Source organism: Neovison vison, chromosome 10, assembly GCF_020171115.1.
Source record: "Neovison vison isolate M4711 chromosome 10, ASM_NN_V1, whole genome shotgun sequence".
Lineage (NCBI taxonomy): Eukaryota > Metazoa > Chordata > Mammalia > Carnivora > Mustelidae > Neogale > Neogale vison.
In genome coordinates, this window is record NC_058100.1 from 66947180 (window position 1) to 66961552 (window position 14373).

At 38.6% G+C, this 14373-nt stretch overlaps 1 protein-coding gene across 4 annotated transcripts in view; it reads right to left on the bottom strand.

Annotated features, from left to right (window-relative positions):
- Nucleotides 1-7701: 7701 nt before the first annotated feature.
- Nucleotides 7702-14373, bottom strand: part of DENND1B (DENN domain containing 1B) — a 269435-nt gene continuing 262763 nt past the window's right edge. For all 4 annotated transcript variants that reach the window (XM_044267544.1, XM_044267542.1, XM_044267545.1 and 1 more), the window contains one exon: nucleotides 7702-14037. In XM_044267544.1, the coding sequence (XP_044123479.1) occupies nucleotides 13501-14037 (537 nt within the window). In that variant the 3' untranslated portion in view covers nucleotides 7702-13500. The remainder of the gene's footprint in view (nucleotides 14038-14373) is intronic.

Here is a 14373-nt window from a genome sequence, read left to right on the forward strand (position 1 = left end):
AAATATGTATTTTAAAGATTAGCGACCCAAATTCACCTGGTTTTATGCTCTGCAGGGGTATGATTCAAACCATGAACCTTTCCTTAATTCTGGAGTGAATATGACCTTTCACATTTCGTTGTGCTTCCAGCAAAAATGCAACTTTGTTGCTGTGCATTGCACTGAATAGTGATGACAAAAATGCGTGTTTCCAATTTAAGGCCATTCTTCTGTGAATTGGTGCCCAGGCTTCACTTCACATGGTTCCAGAACCCTGGGAACAACATCCATCAAACATATCTGGCAGTCCTGGCCTAAGGATGGGCGCTTGAAGAACCAGTCCCAGAGTCTCCTAATACGTTGGGTGACAAGGTGACAACGTCCCCTTGGAAACGGCTCCCAAGTCCTCATCTTCCAGCTCTAAGTGGAGAACTTCTGGGAGGTGCTCAGGGTTTCCAGCTTGGGGTTTTAAAATCAGAGCTCATTCAGGGCTGACATGAAGCAAACCCTGAGTGGAAACAAGTATATGTGTTGTTAAAAGGCCCCAAAATATAGGTGCTTCAGAAACCTGTTGTGACTCAGCCCTTCCTGTCATGGGTATAGATATGTCAGTTCCTATGTTAATTCGCTCACTAACGTGCTCACCATCTGAAAGTCTTTTACTGCCACAGGGTAATGTCCGGATTAGCTCCCCCATAACAGGGGTAATGCAGAATACTTATTTTACCCGGTCAGACTTGATTTTCTAAGAAGGAAAGAGAGAGGGAGGGAGGGAGGGAGGGGTGGTAAGGGAGGGAGAGGAAGAAAGGAAGAGAAGGGGAAGGAGGGAGGAAGGAAGGAAGAGAGAGAAAGAGAAAGAGAGGACGGGAGGGAGGGAAGGAAGAAAACTGCTCTCCATTTGAATAATTTAGGAACGTTTAATTTTGCAAAAAGATAAACTAAACAGTATCACCAAGAGTAGGTTTAATTTGAAAATATTTTGTCATATAGAAAAATTCAGTTAAGTCTTACTCTTTTATGGTCTCTGTTATGGAGATCCTAAAATTATCTGAGGTCCAGAATATAAACGTCCCCACAGGAACCCAGGCTCAAGTTTCCTAAGAGTCTTTGTTATTTTTCCAATGCACTGATATTTCATTTTCCTGTAGGCAGAGGGAAGCCAGGAGGTCCCCTTAACTGGTGATCAGAATAGTACGTGGATTCCAATCCAACATCCCTCCACGGCCAAGTAATAATTTAGTTCAAATATTGACTCTCTAGTAATAGTACTTAAGTGTCTCAAACCAAAGAGGAGGAGGAACAATCTACTAATTATGGATGATCCGTGGGAAACAGCTAATGGCCAGAATCACTCCAGTTTGTTGTTTCATTTAACATTTGGTAGAATACTCTTGCTTTGGTAGAATGAGAGGCCTTGTCAAAGGGGGAAAAAAGAGTGAAGGAAACATTGTTTATAATTAGGAAGTAAAATACAATATTGATAGAGGCCACCCTAAATTATTTGAAACGAAATACAAATTAAGTCCAGAAACTCTCTCTTGGAAAAAAACTGGCCAAACACACCCATGTGATAAAATTACATTTATTTAGATTTAATGGAGTTCAGTAACTTACATGAGTATTGTTTTGATCTACTGAAAGCATTTTAGTAAACCTCCTATCAGCCTGGGCCAGCAGTGGCTGCACAAAGAAGCCTTGTTCCCTTAACCCAATCCAACGTTGAGTTGGCAGGGTAGGGTGACAGAGCTCCTGAGACACTTGGTGCTTTCCAGAACTTTTTAGTCTCCTCAAGTTCATTAGGAGAAGTCACACACACTTTCTTCAGAGTCCTCTGTTCCGCGCCATCCTTCCCAGGCGCTAAGTCCCTTGAAGAGTTTGAACAAATCTCTCCACCTGCTCCTAAGTGTGGCGGGATCTCAGGACACAAAGAGCCTTGTAACCCCAGGATTCTGCAAGGCAGATACGCACACATCACTCTGATCGGTGCCCGGGATCGATATGTGGATGCTGAAAATCTGTCTACTGAGAGCCAGTCATGTTAGTGTAAACTGCCATAGGCAGATTAGCTATTTTTCTCCTGTTATGCCTCAAATAATGGGTCTGTGATTAAAGGAGCGAGACTGATATAAAGCAAAGGTCAAACAAAGCTTTATTTCGCGCCAGGCATCAAGAATCTAACTGAACGCTCGGGGACGCACCTCTTACAAGAGAGGGGGACCCTTCTCTGTTTCACAGACTAGCTTTTAAGGGCGAAGGCCATGCGGTTGGGCCTGGCCACGCACAGGTGGTCAAGGAGATTGTAACACACACAGGAAACTCCACAGTGATGCTAGGTGACCAACTGAATTACAATTTACCCTAGTAGACATTTGGACCAGCCTATTACACCTTGATTGGGATTGGCGCCAAAAAGGCTCCCAAAGGGCGGGGCCTATACTCCTTGGTAACCAGGGAGACAGTATGCATCCCCCACTGATCCGATGTCTCCACCTGGCCTGACCCATCCTTGTATCTGCGCTTTGTTACCTGAGGCTGGTTTCCTGGACTTGTTTTTAAGTAAGTCCCCTGGGGGAAGGGGAGCAGGGACAGTTTAAGGGTTAAACAACAAGGCTATTGTTTAACCTCAATGGAAGCCTCTGGCTAAAATATAAAAATATAAAATAGGTCCTTACATCTCCCATCAGTGATGTGTCCCAGTGAACTTTCTTCTGATAGAGCATCACCACCCTTTGTGGCCTACGGAAGGAAACGTGATCTCACTTTCCTTGTTCAGTACAATTTACTTTCCAGCACAGAGGGCTCTGTTCGGCTTTAAAGTCCACCCCTAATCATCTGCCACTTCTTCCATCTGTAAGAGAAGGAAGTAACGGAGCCAGCTGGCAACTCCTGGGTATCTCTCTCCAACCCGCATCTCTCCCCTTCTAGGTGTTGGATCCCTGAAGTTAATTAAATACAGGGGTCTGATCTCTCTGAAGGGTCTCCTGCCCCTGTCTCAACTTTCCAACTTGTTCTTTTGCAGATGGACAGTTTCACAGATGCCCAGACCTCTAAGGCTCTCGGCACTTCCCAACCCACAGAGGGTTATCCAAATGCATGTACTTTGAATTACTCAAACATATCTAGAACATACCCATCTCATTTTAAGACCAGTACATATAGTAATACTTCCATCACATTCATTCTAAGTAGCAGAATTATTCAGCTTACTCATTTAATGAGAAAAAAAAAATCACCAAATGTCTTGGATTTGGTGCTAAGTACAACATAATTAATTGAGATCAAACATTATCTGAAATCTTACCTGGGAGGAGAAACGGTGGTGGTAGGAAAGATTCCACAGAACACACAGAAATTTCTGCAAGGAGTCAATTATTCCGAAGGGAGATAGTCTTACCATCCTGGGCAAACAAACAAACAAACCAGGAGTGCTCCAAAAGAAATGATCCTGTGTGGAGGGAGATGGTAATGGATGGAAAAGAGGGAAGGGAGAAGCCAACTATATAAACACTGGTCTAGTGACATTTAAATGTGATAGGATGAGAAAGGTAAAAAAAAAAAAAAAAAAAAAAAAAGTTTAGCTGGCAAGCAAGGGCACCCAAGACAAATCACAAAAAAAGATGCAGCTAATTATGCTGAAATTTCCACAGTGCTGAGTGTGTCATTCAATGTGGCCATGATACCAACATGAGATCATGACCTGCTTTCCCACGAGCCAAAGGTCAAAGCTGATGAGGAGTCTATCAAATAATTTAAATACAGGTAAGTTTTAAATGACCTCTAAATTCTTCCCGGCTATGCTAATGTTTTCAAAATCATTAAACAAATATGTACAGAGACACTGGAACAAACCCAGTGTCCGCTGCTTGTGCATATTATTTAGTTTAAATCTTAACAATATGTAATGGTCTCTACTTTTAACACCGTTAACCCGGACTAACCCACAGCCTGTAATCCAAGAGTGTTAGTGGAGCAATTTGAAAATCCTCCTAAAATCTTGAAATCAAGATGTGCAGAGAATTTTAGTTCAACTTACAATTGCAAGTGAAACATGAATATTAATACTCTGCAATAATCCCCGCAAATAGCATTCCTTGATGATGATACAGAACGTTCCTTTGCTATCATGTGTCTGATCCCCCGTGTTTTAAATATAATTTTGATGAGAAAGAACTGCTTTAGTTTTTCTAGCAGGAAATTTTTACAAGACTAATTTCAAGTGTCTCTCAATTGTTATTTCTTTAGAAATTCAAGTGATTTTCTAACAGTTTGTCAAAAAGCATGTCCCTTCTATAAGGAGCCTATAATATGAAACAGAGCATTTCCTCCTACCATCTGTCTTACAAATCGGGAGTTTTGCGTAATGGGCTGTATCCAATTCGGACACTTACCAAATCTCTGAAAGCTTAACTCTTACTTTAAAAATAAGTTTAAATTTGGGGAAAAACTGAATAAACACTAAATGAATACCGTTAGTGTATTTTGATACCCCAAAGTGAGACCTCAAATTAAAAACTGGAGTTATAAAAAGGAATGTGTCCATTCTCAATACATGCTTTAAAATGAAAGCTTTACTTAAATGGTGTTAGTACAAAACACCATCTGAGGGTTTGGGAGGCGAGGGGGCTGGGGGGTTGGGTGAGCCTGGTGGTGGGTACTAAGGAGGGCACGTATTGCATGGAGCACTGGGTGTGGTGCATAAACAATGAATTTTGGAACACTGAAAAAAAAAATAAAACCAAAAAACAAAACACCATCAATGTGAAATGGTCATATTTCAAGTGAGTTTCATTCTAAAGTAACAAAACAACACTGAAGAGTAAGAAGTTTGCCTCCAATGCCCGTTCTTGACCAGAGAAAAATTTAAAAATCATAGATGACATCTGTGAAGATTTTAGAGGAGTTTCGGATGCCCTGGATAGCTTCCTCCATCCCACAAAGCATTCTCTTACTCACTGCGCAGAATCAAAGCGGGGTCCCCAACCTGCTCTCCAAAAACAGCACATAAAACTGAAAGGGAAAAGATACCACAGAGAACATGTGTACATACAGCAAAGTTTAGTTGAGATTGAATTAGCTAAGCTGGAGACTATGGCAGGATTAAAAGAAAAAGAGAAAAGGAAGAATCTGTATATTAGCCCAATCTCACCAAAAAATATCAGGAAATTCTGTACTCAACATTAAAACCTTGCATAGTCCATTTTGTCAAAACAAAACAAAACAGGCTTGTCTAATAAAGGATAGAGTTGATAGAAAAGAAGATCATATAGAGAATGCACATTAGGTAAGCCGTTTCATTTCTGTCCTGCATTTTTCCCACATACAGCACGGAGGCAGAAGCCAGACTGTCAGGCTGGATAACTGTCAGGTTCATTTCCCAGCTTGGTCATTTGTTGGTATGGGACTTTAAGGAGTCCTCAGTTTCTTTATGTCTACAAAGGACTAATTATAGTACCTACTCCAAAAAAAAATTTTTTTAAAGGTTTATTTATTTATTTATTTAGAGAGTGCCCCCATGGAAGGGTGAAGGGGCAGAGGGAGAGGGAGAGAGAATTTTAGGTAGACTCCATGCTGAGCTTGGAGCCCAGTGCAGGGCTGATCCCACAACCCTGAGATTACAAGCTGAGCAGAAACCAAGGGTAGGTCACCAACTGACTGTGCCACGCAGGCGCCCCTAGTCCAGAAACTCCTAAGGGCATGGTCCAGGCATCCCCCCCCCCTTTTAAAGCCATACAGGTAGTTCTATTAAAATGCTATGAGGAGAGCCACTGGATTACATAAATAGAAGATTTGTATAGCTTTATGATATGGTTTTATACTCCAAAATGCCATGAATTCAAACATGTAGACAAAAGGTTCTCGGTAATAATCATTCTAAGAATAGATACTTCTATTTTAAATAAAGGGATCTAAAGCTTCAGGGAAATTAAGTAACAGACCTAAATCAATAGCAGAACTCGGGGGAAGGTTTTAAACCACCTGGAAACTTTCACAGTACACTATTTTATTTTTATGCTACACATACTGTATTTCACATATGTACAAAGTTTTTCGTGTCCTGTAACTCATTCTGTTACTTCTAGACAAGAAAGTTCTCAGACTCACTATATAATAATATTCCAAAGAGGATATTTTCTCTCACTTATACATAAGGAAAATCCAATTGTTTTTTGTTTCTGCATCTGTAAAATTAAGATATGACTATCTGTCTCATACACAGACACCTGCAAGCATTGAGAGTAATCTCAGTAAAGGTGGTAGGCAAAATGTTAAAAATCAAAAAAAAAAAAAAAAAAAAAAAAGAAAAATCAAAATCAATATACACCTGAAACTAATTTAACATTGTATGTCTACTATATGTTGATTTTTTTAAAAAAGGTTATTTTCCAAAGATACAGATGTAGTGAAAAGAAGGGCCATCTGTACCCCAATGCTCATAGCAGCAATGCCACGGTCGCCAAACTGTGGAAAGAACCAAGATGCCCTTCCACGGACGAATGGATAAGGAAGATGTGGTCCATATACACTATGGAGTATTATGCCTCCATCAGAAAGGACGAATACCCAACTTTTGTAGCAACATGGACGGGACTGGAAGAGATTATACTGAGTGAAATAAGTCAAGCAGAGAGAGTCAATTATCATATGGTTTCACTTATTTGTGGAGCATAACAAATACGGAGGGCATGGGGAGTTAGAGAGGAGAAGGGAGTTGGGGGAAATTGGAAGAGGAGGTGAACCATGAGAGACTATGGACTCTGAAAAACAATCTGAGGGTTTTGAAGGGGTGGGGGGTGGGAGGTTGGGGGAACCAGGTGGTGGGTATAGGAGAGGGCATGGATTGCATGGAGCACTGGGTGTGGTGAAAAAATAATGAATACTGTTACGCTGAAAAAAATAAATAAATTTAAAAAAATAAAAAAATAAAAAAATAAAAAATAAAAGGTTATTTTTTTAAGTCAATAAAAGTTAGCTAAACCCGAGGCTTACAAAAATAATGTCTCTTTTCTTGTTGTCAGACCTTTGCTTCTTCTGTAGAAGACAACTTCAGTGCATCACTTCCCGAAATTCTGTACTCAGAGGGAAACTTTGTGCTTACTTCAAAAAGAATTTGAATTTGCCCTCGGTGGAAATGTCATGGTTCTTGGGTGAGAGGTTCACCCTTCTAGTCTCCAGAGCAGTATTCATATACTTTACAGCATTTCATCTCTGTCCTTGACTTTTATTTATGTATTTATTTTTTTAAAGATTTTATTTATTTATTTGACAGAGATCACAAGTAGGCAGAGAGGCAGGCAGAGGGAGAGAAGGAAGCTGGCTCCCCGCCGAGCAGAGAGCCCGATGTGAGGCTCCATCCCAGGACCTTGAGATCATGACCTGAGCCAAAGGCAGAGGCCCAACCCACTGAGCCACCCGGGTGCCCTTGTCCTTGACTTTTAAATCAAAGTCAATAAATACAGTTGTTGAATTTGGACCGCCCTGCTGTGGTCTATCTAGTGACATTCTACTTACCTATTCTATGGTTTTAGAGCCTGATAAGGTTAGCTGACGAAACAGGAAAGAATGGACACCTCTCAGACTTGGGAGGAAGAGTCAGGCTGGGATTTACAGCGTGGCAGTTACAGAGTTCAGAGAGGAAAATGGCCGGGTCCTATAGCACCCGACCTGGAACACTGAGGGGGATAACTGGCTAATTAGCAAAGAAGAGTCACCACCACGCAAAAGTTTCATTATGACCAATTTTATTTCGTAACTGCATTGTTGGGCACTTTATGGTAGTATGGAGTTCATCCAAGATTTATGTTTGCATATTTTTCAAAAAATTCCCCAAACAATACTTCGATGCACAATGTCCTCCCAATAGTAGTCAGCTTTCGAGATGATTTATACTGTAGCCTCAAGGATGCGAGAACAGTGAAACAAATCTCAATGCTGGGTAGGTTTTTTAACAGGTATCTGTCACCATGTCTGGCAAAAAGCTCAAGACTTTTAGTCCTCTTAAACAGTTACTCATTTAAAGCAAAAGAAACAACCTTTGGGAAAATTCCATTTTAACCTCCCACGTACCTTTTGATATAAAGAAGACTTAATGCACATTAAGTTGCAGACTTCATGCAGTTCACACTTGTTTGCTGTTCTAGGCACTGTTGTAAGCACTACACCAGGACAGACTGAAGCAATCTCGTTTTTGGTATAGGATCATTTTCAAAATGAGCACGCGGAAGTTGCACTGCCCGAGGGATGGTGACGGGATACTTGGGCCATTTACTAACAGGCACAGAGTTCCAGTTCTGTCCTGTCCTAAACATCACAGAACCAACCAGAGGGCGGATTCGTTAAGGTACCTCATTAAGGCTCTCATCTGGGAGGTGAAATAACACGGAGACAAAAAGATACCTAGAGGTTTCTCACATCAAAGAGGTAATCATTTGTGACTATGCAACCTTTTTTAAGATAAAAGACTGTGTATTTTAAATTACTTAACTGAAGTACATTTTGAAGAAAACAGAGCTTTCTGAATAGAAACCTTCAGCTGACACTGCTGCTGCTCAGTACCTTGTTTAATTTTTGGTATGTTTGCATATCGCATCGAGAGCTACAGATTTTCCACAGTGCTTTTCTGCCTCATTCAAGTACAATAAAAGTAGAAATCTATAGAAGCTCTAAGGTTAAACAAACTGTACATTATACAAAAATTAACTTAATTTATAGACAGTCAAGAAGTATTGGCAATGCCCTTTATAAATCTTACCAAAGAGTCATCACAAAGGATATTACAATCTATGTATGTGGTCATGACCATACAAATGCCATTTAGATTTATGTGGTACAGAACTGAATGTTTGTTAAATGTACACATGTAGAATCAGCATTTTGCACTATATACATTTCTTTTAAAGTAATAGTATTGTCAATACTAACCAAAGGTTCGGGATTTTCTTATTGCATATTTACTGTTGCTGAGGCAGTTAGTTATAATACAATAATGCAATATCCATAATTATTTTAAATAAACAAAAACATTTCTCCTGCGAACAATATAAAGAATTTTCTAAGATCACACAGAACATTGCTACATACAGCTTTACACAAATACTGAAAAACATGACCTTAAGGCATCTGCTAGAAAAGCAGATGTGCAAATTTATAGGAACTAAATTATGCAGGAAAAATATTGCACAAAATCCTATTATTTTCAAAATTAAATAGGCTTCTTTCTAAATACACATGATTTGCTATATCATGACCAAATAAAAATGTTAATAGCCAGTTTGCTCAAAACAATTCTGCCTCTTAAGTAAGCTTTAAGAAACAGACACAAAGTATCAGGGAAGATGGGAGTCCTCACACAGAATCTGTGAAAGCTATTTCCTAGGATGAAGAAGTGCTTTGGGGAATTAGATTTGGGTATTCATTCCACTTTCTGAAATTTGTGTTCTGACTTACAAATATCTACCCAGAGTCGGGGTCTTTTATGCTAAACAAAATGGTATTTGCACTAGAAAATTATTGATGAAAATAATTTTTTCCTGAAAATCCAGATTGTCTAGATGAGAAGGAAGGTCTGCTGCTGATTATGAGAATATTCACAGTTTTCTCCTCTTGATCAGGACTCCTCAGATTATTTAAGAAACAACTAATTCATGAACATTCCTGAATCCTCTTATAAGGATATTAGTACAGAATCCAAACAACAGCACTGTTACATACACTTTTAATTGAAAAGGTGGGGACGGGGTGGGGGGCAGGGAGCAGGGGGGCGGCTGTTTCTAGAGAATGCTATTATCAAGATAAAGACAGTAAAAACTAGTTTCCATCAACATGCACCCACACCCTCAGTTAATCCTAAAGTAAGTGAAGTGGCCTGAGTCTCGTGAAGGAGCATCATTCCGTTCTAGAGCCCTGTGTTGCCTGGTCAAAAGATTGAGCAGAGTGGGGACAGAGAGAGAATCAGAGAAACAAGGACACTTCGTTTCTAAGAGCTTCAAAGTCTGTCCTTTAAAAGTAGGTATCTTCAATAGCAGCATTATTATACTTTCTTAAAGTAATAAGGAAAGTTAATGAAATTAGAAGTGGTACCGTGGTTCTACACTTAAAGCATGTTTTAGATTCAGCAGCTTTAAAGGACTTTTTCTAATTTTGGTGTTAGAATCTTGGGCTAATAACTTCTGAACAAAATATATTATTATTATTAACAGAGATTTGTCACTTCTTTTCCTTTTAATTGGTTCCTTCAAAGCAGGGACCAAGTTATTATTTTATTTCCTTGTAGCCCCAGTTCCTGTACCTTGCATATGACCAGTACAAAGAGTCGATAAATATTTCCCAAGTGTGATGAGTTATTAATAGAAAAATCATCCTGCTATGTTTTGGTGCTTCCCTAAAATATGCTAAAGTAGGTAACCATCAAGATTTGCCACTTAACAACACACTGACCTAACAAAACAATAGCTCCTAAATTCACACGTGACTTTTCTATCCCTCCCCCCAAAATATCCCAGATGCAATATTTAAGGACAAAAAAAGTAAAACCTAGACTGGGATTCAGGGAGAATCATTTAAATGATTCTAATCATAAAAGACTATGCATGAAAGCCAAAGACTTACTCATTTATACAACTCTGGAAGAACAGGTAAAGCTTCTTTGAAAAACAAATCCAAACAGCAGAGGGGTTTACAAATACTTCATTTTGATATAATAGAAAATATGAACATAGGAAAAAATAAAATAATACCTTTTTCAGAATTCACCTTAATTTCACTTCATTCTCCTTATATCCACCATAATACTGGGAAGTCTAGCTTAAGAGCAGATTGAACACTCAAAATATTAATGATTTGAAATACTAATACTTTTGGAGTAGTAGTCTCTTGGATAGTAGCCTTCTGGATTTTTTCCAAGAAGAACATGTAGAGCTTTTGTTTTTGCTTTTGTTTTTCAACAGAATATAAAAGCTGATTTTGCATGTTAAAATAAGGCACAGATCCAGTTCAAAATACCTTGATGCAAATGCACTTGTGAGTGGCTAATTTTCCTCACAGTAACAGTCTTGTAGTCAAACATCTCATGAGGTGACCAGATGATAGAAGAACCTCCATTTCTGAGGCCGTGGTGTTTATTAAGCAAATTTTACCTATGCTACACTCACAATTATCTCATTCTTCAGACTATGAATTCTGAAGGAAAACATGCTTCATTCCAATAGTCATATTAAAAGATTTCTTTTTTAAAAAATTACGAAGAAATATTTGCCAAGCAGATTAACAACCAGGGTGACCTTTTTCCTTCTCATTTAAAACAGCTCTTCTGATAAATCTGCTTTTATTACATGTTACGGCAAAGTGAAATGGAATTTTGTAATGAGTATATAAAAGCAAAGTTTGACAAGAACCATGAGTCTTACTTTTGTGTTAATAAAATAAGGATTAAACACTTTTTTCCTTAGTATATACTGACTCCCTCCTTATAAGGAAAACAAGATTTCTCTTTACAAACATGAATGAATAATTGTACCCAATAAAACGTATCTGTTTAGGTTTTGGAATGTAGCTTAGAAAAGAAAAAAACTTGGTCATTTTCTTTAAATTATTTAAAGACTGACCTGGATAAACATTTTTAAGCAATGTTTTTAAACAAATCACCTTCTGGGGTCTTTTACCTGAAAACTAAATTCTTCCAGGAAATATTTTAGGGTACAGTCCTGATGGGGTTCTCGAGTGGTTTCTCAAAAACCTTTTCTAAAATGACAACTAGGGATGTACAGAATATATAGTGAATATACAAATTCCAAATGAACCATAACATCACGGTTTTTTTTTCCTGATATTTTCCCCGTCAATCTATCCTATCCTGAAGCAGTCAATGCATGATGCCTTCTGACATGAATTTCAATGTTCAGCAGTGAATTTGAGGGAGAAGAGACAAATTTCCTATGTAGAAGAATTCCAAATGATTTATGTAGATATTCCACTCTAAGGGAAAGGAAGCAAAAAGCCCTACTCCTTAGGTGTGGGCTATACACAGTGATCTCCTTCCAAAGGCTCGGGCACACAAAGGGAGGGAAAAGAGTATAGTGGAAAAACCTGACAAACACCACCTCAGCTCGGTTATCAAAGTCAACATTAACACTCACAAATCATGCTGACATTATGTACCATGGTTATGGTATAATGAAAATGACACTTTACTTCTGTAATCTTCCTCCTGCAAACCCACAATCACAGTAGAATTGTGAGAAAAAGAGCAGACCCATTCTAAAACAGGGACATTCTATAATATATTCGACCAGCAGGTCAGTCCTTTTTAAACCTATCAAGGTCATCAGAAACAAGGAAAGTCTGAGAAAATGTCACAGCCAAGAGGAATCGAAAGACATATGACAACCAGATGTAATGTGGTATCTAGAATTAGATTCTAGGATAGAAAAAAGACATCAGGGAAAAACTAAGGAAATCTGAATAAAGCATGGACTATCAATACTGGTGCACGAATTGTGGCAAATGTACCATCTCAATGTGAAATATTAATCACGGGGGAAACTGCATGAGGGACAAAATGGGAACTCTCTGTACTGTCTAATTTTTCTAGATCTAAAACTTTTAAGATATTAAGTTCAATTATTTTAAAAAAGTAAATTTGAGATGATAAGAAACAATTTGCATTACTACTTAAGAAAAGAAAAAAAAAAAGACAGGAACATTTCTTTATCAGGACAGTTAGCGTTACATTTGGCTTTCTGGGGCTGGGTTCCTAGACAGCAAAGGCATACAGAGAGACTGAAAAAATTTTAAAGTGTCTCATTTGTAAACAGAAGTCATTAATTTCACATTGTAATTCAGCACTTCATATATTTCACTGAGTGAAAGGTCAATATGTACCTTTAGACATTTTGGAAAACATGGCTGCAGTGTCCACAAGAGAGCTTTTCAACTTTGAAAAATGAATTTTGTCCTTGATGCAACAAATAGAAAAAGGCATTATTGCTCTGCAGAACACTTATAACTTATCCTTCAAAATTTACAGATAATTCCATAAATTATTAAAGTATGCTAAATATAGGCTTAGGATTAAGGCAGTTAGTAGGTCAACAGTTTCAGCAGTTTCAGGCTAGTTTTGATAAGTTTTGATATCCTGATCAGTTCATGCTCGACCAGATTAGTATAGTAGCGACTTGTTATGTGCAAGGGTTATATATGCATATTAGTTTAAATAAAATGAATGGCATTAAGCACCAAATACTGGGAAATCATATGTTTGACATATACTTCCATGATACATACACACTAGTACCTGACTTAAGAGCACAGTAGGAGAATCAGCGTTACATTTAAAAATCAATTGATCATGTATACTCACGAGATGAATGAGTGGAGAAAATGTATGCTCCAAATGCAAAATAATGTTTAGACAGTACCAAGAATTGTCATCCTTACAAATAATTCTGTTTACTACAGAGATTACCAGGAATCCTAAAATGTCTCCACAGAAGCATGGATGCAAGCGAGTGACTCCTAATCATTGATTTAAGCTTGGTTTCCACTTGCGTTTTCTTCTGAAATGTTTAAGTCTTGCTGGAAGGCAGATGTCAAGTGACATAAGGACACCACTTCATGAAGCAGTCCAGTATCTCCTGAAGTCTCTTTGGCTTCTTTCCCTTCTTTCTCCCAAGGAACAAAAGTAGATGAATGTCGCCCAAGGCTGGGTGTAAGCAGATCGTCTGAAATCTGGCTTAGTGTTTCTTTCTTTTCTGGTTTAGCTTTTTCATTTTCAGAAACTTCAGGCGAAGCTAGCCGGAGAGTCAATCCTGAAGCAGAAGCTGCCTTTTCCATGACCGCAGGCCCCCTCACATTGTCAGCACTGAGGTATTTTTCATTGTTTTCCTCTTTCAGGATAAACAGAGAATCTGTCAAGCCGCTGGAGGAAACCCGCTTCCGGGGAGAGGGAGGAAGGTGTTTGCCATGGAGGGCACTGTCGTCTTGTCCGAGATGCCACTCGGTTTGATCACCAGAACCACTGCAAAGCAGGGCCAGGTTATTCTCACTAGGTGCATTGGACGTATTCTGAAAGGAGAAACAACACATTCAGAAACATTTTAATGAGATTATAATGTTACATTAGCATTTTTTTTCCATTTTGAAATAAAATATTAATATCTTTCAAGGCTGGCAACTTGGGAGATCCCCCCCTGAGGAAATACAGCATCGACAGTTAATTCTGAACACCTGCAAATGGCTCTATTAACAAGAAAATATATAAACATATACAATTTTTTATTTGTCAATTATACTTCAACAAAGCTGCAAAAGCAAATGAAAAGAACTTGCCAACTGCCCTTCCCCCAAAACCCCTAAATAGATCAACTACCTCAATGCCAAGTTCTGGACTGACTTACAGTC